At 35.8% G+C, this 8,209-nt stretch overlaps 1 protein-coding gene across 1 annotated transcript in view; it reads left to right on the plus strand.

Moving 5' to 3' along the window:
- Window positions 1-8,209, plus strand: part of FAM122C (family with sequence similarity 122C) — a 34,525-nt gene that overhangs the window by 3,447 nt on the left and 22,869 nt on the right. Inside the window, exon 3 of the mRNA XM_008569041.1 lies at window positions 2,814-2,892. Within this exon, the coding sequence (XP_008567263.1) occupies window positions 2,814-2,892 (79 nt within the window). The remainder of the gene's footprint in view (window positions 1-2,813; window positions 2,893-8,209) is intronic.

The following is an 8,209-nucleotide window of genomic DNA, read 5'->3' on the forward strand; positions in this document are numbered from 1 at the left end:
AAAAAAAAAAAAAAAAAAAAAAAAAAAAAAAAAAAAAAAAAAAAAAAAAACCTCTAAAGGTCCTGATACCAGCCAGTGGCCAAATAAATAAAAACTTCTAGCCTGACCCTGCATTTAAACTGTTACCATCTCAATTCCATTTGAAAAGCAAACTACTGCCCAAGGGCCAAATCCAGCCTGCTGCTTGATTTTGTGAATAAAGTTTTATTGGAATGTAACTGTGCCTATTTGTTTACTTATTGCCCATGGCTACTTTCCGCTACAATGGCAGTTGAGTAGTTGCAAAGGAAATTGTATGGGCCAAAAAGCCAAAAATATTTACCATCTGGCCGTTTGCAGAAAAAGTTTGCCTACCATCTGGTTTATTGAATTCTTACAAAAGGATAAGTGTAATAGTGGCCATGAAAAATGATTGTTTTGGGAATATGATGGACATAAATATATTGTAGTTTAGACAAAGCTGCTTACTGATCATTTGATGTGGAGCATTGAACTTCCATCTCATTATATTACCTTCACTTTTTCCAAGTTAAAAGTAGTACTTAACAACTCAGTTCTGGATATCACGTAGGGTTTCACAAATTTATGTTAGATGACTCATACAAATTGAAGTATATGCTGCCTCAATTATTTCTTTCAGTTGTAGTCTTATTAAATAAAATTGGCAGGCAAAAATTTAGGGGAGAATATAATTGCCAGCCCTAAGAATAGGCCCCCTACACAGATACACAAGAGATAGTGGAAATATGTAACCCATTAGTTTCCTTCCAATTTCCTTATAAGGGACTGCCAGAACGTATTTCGGTTCTCATAGGGAAAATGACTGGGAAAGGAAGTAAAAATTAGATCCAGCCATATGTCCTCTCATTCATAAAATGTTGAATTACCGTCTGTTATATGCAAATTACCATGCTGCAAAGATGTATCTCAAGGCTCAATAAGGTTTTAATTTAATAGGGAAGATAAATACTCAAAAGGACTTAAGTGTATGGTAGAGTACGATAAGTGTTTAGGAAAGTAAAGAAAGTGCTAGAGGAATTCAAAGAAAGGAGTAAGAAATTACAGTGGGATTGGTGAAGGATAGGAAAACGTTCATGGAGAAAGTGGCACTTGAGATGGGCCTTAATGGATTAATAGGATGCACATTGGCAGATGGGACTGGGATAGCATTTCAAGTATACGGAACAGGCTTGGAGGCAGGAAATCACAGGTGTCTTCCAGAAAGCTGAATGGTCAACTTTGCCTGGACCACTGGCTTCCAAATGTTCATCTGCTGACCAGTGCTAATCCCAGGTGAAGTTTTCACCAATCCATGCTTTCAAAAGAGTTAAGTACAGCATACTTAAATATATTGATATATATTTGCTAATTGTCCTTTCCTGAGCAGGACTATACTGTACTCTGAGATTGTTAGTCCCCTACTTTTATAAAGAAAAAGGTAGTAAGTGCATGTTTGTGCCTAGATTTTTTTTGAAATTTTACTAGTCCATGAAATCCAAAAGTCTGGAGCCAAATTGTGGAGGGCTTTGAATGTCATAGTAAAGAACATAACTGAATTCGGCAGGCAATGCGGAGTCACTGAAAGCTGTGAGCAGGAGAGCAGGCTGTTCTTTAGGGAGGTGATTCTAGTAGTCTGTTGGATAGCTTGAAGAAGGGAAAGAACAGAGTTGAGGAGACCAATCAGTTAGACTACTGCAGAGTCTATGGAAAAGTAAAGAAAGCTTTGGATTGGTCTTTGGCAAGTAGCCTGAAAAGAATAAGATGGATGTAAGAGAGAGTATAGAGGTAAAAACTAAAAGACTGGTTGGCACCCGATTGGATATAGGCAGCAAAAAATAAAGTCTTAAAGCTGATTCCTTATTATCATTGAAGAAACCTAGATAAAGGGTTCATGGGAACCCTCTGTTCTCTTTGCAACTTCCATGTGTCAAACTGTTTCAGAATAAAAAATTATAATAAAAAGAAAACTTGAAAAGATTACTTCTACAGGGTTATAAGCTCAGATAGGACAGAGGCCACCTGTGTGGGAAACCATCAAAGCTGAGGACCTAGATGCCATCTTCAGTGGGCAGTGGTTGCTCGGCTTCAGTCCATTGTTGCCGTGTGGGAATGTGGCCCAGTGTTGCAAAATCTTGCAAATTTTTAACAGAAGCTGGAATTCTGGAATCTAGATTGTTACATGAAATCTCTTAGTATGCATGACAAATTCGAAAACATTTTTTATATTTTATTTTAGCACTTGTACATATTTTGGGGGTACAATATGTCATTTCAATATATGCATGTACCACACAATGCTTCACTTAGGGTAGGTAGCATAGTTTTGTACCCATTAGTCCACCTCAAAAACATTTTTAACTCCATGTAGGCCAAACAAAACGTATCTGTGAAAAATCTCAGTTCTATCGACCCCTGCTATTGGTTATCACTCTTGTTCATGAGCAAGTTTAGTTGAGAGAGAACTAGAGCTTGCACATTGTAACTCTGATCATAGATTTAAGTCAGTTACAGGTTTACACTGAAAATGATATATTTCCAAGGTCATGATAAATTATATTTATTCTTGGTAGCATGATTAAAGGTAAAATGGCATGCTTGAGAATTCCTTACCTTACATGGAAACTTGTTTAGGCTCAGCCAGCTAAGGCTGTGTGTGTGTGTGTTTGTGTGTCCTAATTTCTACATATGCACAGCTGTCTCCACCAAGAAGCCATTTACATTAATGGCATTGCTTTTTAAGTGTTTGAAATATTATTTCTTTAAAAAATTGTGTAACAGATTTTATGTGACAAGTGTTTTCTTTTTCTTCTTAGTGATAATGCACAGGTGTTCCAAGGTGACACATTAAGAATTAGAAGAAACAGTACAACATTTATACGTCAAAACTCTCTGGTAAGAAAATGCTTGTAGCAGCCTCCTTATCCAAGAGTTGTGCTTATTGCTCCTAATTAGTGGTTCTCAAACTTGAGGATGCAGATGGAGGGTTTATCAAAACACAAACAGCCAGGCCTCACACTCAGAGATTCTGATTCAGTAGATTTGGGGTGGAGCCTGAGAATTCACATTCTAACAAGTTCCCACTTTGAGAAACCCTGCTCTAAACATTACTGAAGGAAATATAAACACATTGACTACAGTTATGATTGCTTTGCTTTGCTGCAGCAGAATTGATTTTTAAATCCCATCTGGTTTCCAATTTTTTTAAAGAACATTCTAACTTTGAGAGGAAAATTTACAGGCTCTTCTAAAGTAGTTTTCAGGCTTTTCATTTGACTTTTATCTTACATTTATATTAAATTGTAAATAAAATTTGCTTTTTATGGTGTTATAATACAGTCTCTTTTCTGCTAATTGTCCTGTTAACATAGCCAAAGTGAATAAATGATACATTATATTGTTTTTTACTGAGGTGAAGTTCATGTAACATTCAATTAACTATTTTAAAGTATACAATTCAGTGGCATTTAGTGCATTCATAATGTTGTTCAAACATCACCTCTCTCGAATTTCAAAAAGTGCACATCCTTGTCTTGTTTCTGATTTTAGGGGCAAAGGGTACATGGGAACCCTCTGTTTTTAGTGCTTTTAGTCTTTCACCATTGAGTATGATGTTAGCTGTGGGTTTTTTCTAAGTGCGCTTTATCATGTTCAATATTTTGCTGAGTATTTTTATCATGAAAGGGCGTTGAATTGTTTGAAGTGTTTTTTTCTCTTGAGATTATTATGTAGCTTTTTTTCTCTTTGTTCTATTAATATGACGTATTACATTGATTTTCTTTTGTTGAACCACCCTTGCGTTCCTGGGATAAATCTTTTTGCATCTACATTCATAAGGGATGTTGGTTTGTAGTTATCTTTTCTTGTGGTATCTTTGCTGGCTTTGGTATCAGGGTAATGTGGGCCTCATAGAATGTATTAGGAAATGCTCCCTCCTCTTCTATTTTTGGAAGAGTTTGAGTAGGATTGGTGTTGATTCTTCTTTAAATGTTTGACAGAGTTCACCAGTGAAGCTATCTAATCCTGGACACCTCTTTGTTGGGAGGTTTTTGATTACAGATTCTATCTCTTGTTATAGGTCTGCTGAAATTTTCTGTTTCTTCTTGAATCAATTTGATAATTTGTGTGTTTCTAGGAATTTGTCCATTTCATCTAGACTAATTGGCACACAATTGTTCACAGATTTATGAGTATTTATTTATTTTTATAATATTAATTTTTAATATGATAGAATCTATATAGAGAACACATTTTAGTGAAACATTGTAGGTTGGAACCAATTTAAAACTACTGCCTCCTAATCTTAAAACTGGACATTTTCCTCTTCATAGAGTGATATCCAATACTAATTCATGGAAAAATAGATTTGAACTTCAAAAAGTTAATGGAAAAATATATTTGAAGGATAATATGAATCTATCCATGAATTTTTTGAAGTACACTCATATTACTCCCACAAATATGTTAATGGTACAGTGGGAAAACATTAGAATTGTTCATTAAACAAATCTTCCTTCTTCTTTCCACTCACTTATTTATTCATTAACTCAACGGTATTTGTTGAGCACCTTCCTATCTATCAGAGCCCTTCATTCCTATCTAGTCTTCTTTTTCACTTGGCCAAGTCAACAAATATTTTTAGGACTTACTATGTATTAGGCCCTGATCTAGTTGCCAGGGAGATCTAACCTGGTTTGGGGAGTTTAGGGAAGAAATGACACCTTAGTTGAGATCTTACTGATGTGTAGGCGTTAGCTACTTTGGGATATTGGTGTCAGGGGAAGACATCATTCCTAATAGAATATAGCATGTTTGAAGGCCTGGAAGTGAAGGGGAGTGTGGTGTGTAGAGAATAGAGTTTGTACAGAATCTGAAAGAAGTGCATTATTGCTAGAGTGGAGGTAAAGATGAAATGAGAGATGTGGTTGGAGAAGTAGACTAGAACAAGATCATGTAGGGCCTTCTAAGTCATGCTGAAGATTTTGCACTTTATCCTAAGGTCAATGGTAAGCCACTGAAGAGTTCTAAGTCAATGAATGACATGATCAAATTTTCATTTTTAAAAGACTACCCTGGTTGCAGAGTGGAAAGTGTATTGGAAGAAGACAAAAATAGATGCAAAATCAGATAGAAGGCTACTGCAATAACCCTGGCAAAGAGTTGATGGTAATTTGGACTACTGTGATGGTTGTGGAAATGGAGAAAAATGGCAGATTCATGAGATATTTGAAAGGTAGAATCAATTGTGATAGATTTGATGGAGGGTGGGAAACAGTGGAGGCAAAGACTCCTAGGTCTCTGGCTTGGGCAGTTGATGGGGTAATGCTGAAGAAGAAGGGAATACTGGAAGAAGAGTAGATTTAGAAGGGAAGATGAGGTTAGCTTTGGACATGTTACATTTGAAATTCTCTGAGACCTCTAAGTGGAGAAGTTGGATATGGGAAGGTACTTCAAAAAGATTGTGGAAAAATGGAATTGAAAGATAATATGAATCTTTCCATGAACTTTTTGAAGTACTCTAGTACTAGTTTGAAGCTCAGGATAGAGATCTGGGCTAGAGATACACATTTAGGATCATCAGTAGATCATTATTTAAAGCTATGGGAATGAATGATATGAACTGTGGAGAGAGTGGAGAGGAAAAGAAGAGGTTGCAGGACAAAACTTTAAAGATCACCAACACTTAAATATCAGTCAGAAGAAGAGTCCAAAGACTAAGATGGAATGGTCAGAGAAGTGGGAGGAGAATTGGAAGAGAATAGTACCATGAAAAACTAAGAAGAAACCCTATGCTGTCAATTGGTCAGATATATTGAAAAGTGTTCTTTGAGTTACCAAAACAGACGTTATTCATGAATTTCTTATATTTGAAAGCAATTTCAGTGGAGAGAGGAATGGAGTGAGATGAAGCCAGATTGGATTGGGTTGAAGAATGGCTGAGAGCTGAGGACCTACAAACAGCACAGTACATATAAGCTCATTTATTTGGGGGAAAATTACCCTTTCTATACCTTAATTTCCTCATCTGTAAAATGAGGATGTAACAGTATCTGCCTTATAGGTTTGTTGTGGCGATTACATTAATCAGTGTAAAACATTCAACACAGCACTGCCACATACTAAATGCTCAATAAATGTGACATGTTTTTATTAGTAATAGTACATATGGGTAGCAACCATGTACCTGGCATTTTTAAAAAATATGTAGTATTCCTTAGGAATTCTAGGCTCTTAATTTGCTTAAGGTTCAGTTTAATATAATGCATATTTGAAATAAACTTTTATATAACAGTGTTTGGCAGAACTGAAGTCATTTTAAATTATTTGATGATAGGAATTTCAAGGCTTACTGGCTTAGCTTGCTATAACAGCACTATGTATATGCTTTATTGTGTATTATTTCATTTTCATAAGACATATATAAGTATATACTTGCCTTTACTATAGAAATTCTGAATCATCTAGGAGAATGACTTGATGATTTAGAATACTTTTTGACATAAGCAACAAAATCTGATTAGAAGAGATTTAAACAAAAGGAACATTTATTATCTCATAATAAGTCCTGAAGAAAGGAGGTTCCAGGGTTAGTTAATTCAGTGGCTCAGTGATGTCATCAAGACCCAAGTTCCTTCCATATCTCCACTGTACCATCCTCAGCAGCCTCACTAACCTATGTACCTAGTAATTAGACCCAGGGTTCTGAATCTATGTATAGCACAAGCTTATATATATCTACAGATGTTGTGAAGGATATGCATCAATCTATTATTAGTAGTTACCTCTGGAGCATGGAATTATAGGAAGAACTTTATGTCTATTTTATGCATTTATATACTGTTTGAATGTTTTTCACAAATCATGAACAACACAGGTGTTTTCATTTCTAGCTGACATATCACATTACAAAATAGAAACATCATTCTTGGAAAAATATAAGTATTGTTAAGTGATATCATAAAATATGAGTTTAAGGATGCTATCCAATACTGGACTGTCTTTAAAATTGGTGTTGCAGGTACCCAGAATATTCAAACTCAAAGAGACAGAAAGTAGAATGGTGGTTGCCAGGGGCTGGAAGGAGAGAGGAATAGGAAAGTGTTATTAAATGGGTATAGAGTTTCAGTTTTGCAAGACAGAAAGAGCTCTGGAGATTGGTTGCACAACAATGTGAATGTACTTAACACTACCAAGCCGTACACTTAAAAATGGCTAAGATGGTAAATTTCATGTTATGTATATTTTACCACAATTAAAAATTTTAAAAATTGGTGCTGTTTTTCATGTATTTTGACATAGGTAAAATAATGTCATAGGAAAAAAATCATTGTGAGAGAGAGCATTAAAGAACCATAGGTTTCATTTAATATATTTAATTTAGTGTATATTTTCCAACTATTGTAAAAACCTGTTACCTAACAATTATTTTGTTTAGTTAAGCACAAATATTTTCTCAGGAAATCACTGCACCCCACATCTGATGAGCAGAAACCTGAAGACCTGTCCTGACTTTGGGACTATGCATGCCTTTCCCCCAAATCACCCCTTTGCTTTATCTCCTAAGAACTCTGAGGTTGGCATGCCTGTTCCCCACTCTTCCATCAGGAATTTTCCTCCTGGCACCTTTGCTGAATCTGGTTGCAGCTGTGTGATTTCCATATCCCTGCCCTCTCCTATTCCGAAGGAAGCAGAAGAAATGTCTCATATTCCTAGCAGAAAAGTATGCTTTTCTTGGACAATTCATCCATTTAAAATTTATACCTACTGATATTTATCTGATTAGGTTTTGCTTTTCATATTGGCAGCTAGAAACCCTAAACCCAGTGCATGGCCCACCCAATAGTAAGTGTGCAGTAAGTTCTTGTCCCTGCTTTATGCCCTGTCTGTCCCACGTACATTCAATTGAAGTTAGATAGAGTTATAAGCCACCTCAAATCATTTCTGGAGCTAGGCAGAGACATTTATACACATAACATACAACCCTTTGTTCAAAATTTTCTTAGTGTTTTATCTGTAGTAGCTACAGTAGGAAATGAGTTAAAAATAGCAAACTTAGGAAACTATTTTTTTAAATTTAATATCTGTACAGTATTAGTTTTCTGTGATCTCTCTTTTAAATGGAATTAAGCTTGGTCTTCATTGGAGATAATTCTTGAGAATCAGCTTCATCCAGCACCCGCCCCCGCCCCCCACTTGCACCCCTGCCTGTACC

The sequence above is a fragment of the Galeopterus variegatus genome, unplaced genomic scaffold, assembly GCF_000696425.1.
Source record: "Galeopterus variegatus unplaced genomic scaffold, G_variegatus-3.0.2 Scaffold459, whole genome shotgun sequence".
Taxonomy (NCBI): Eukaryota; Metazoa; Chordata; class Mammalia; order Dermoptera; family Cynocephalidae; genus Galeopterus; species Galeopterus variegatus.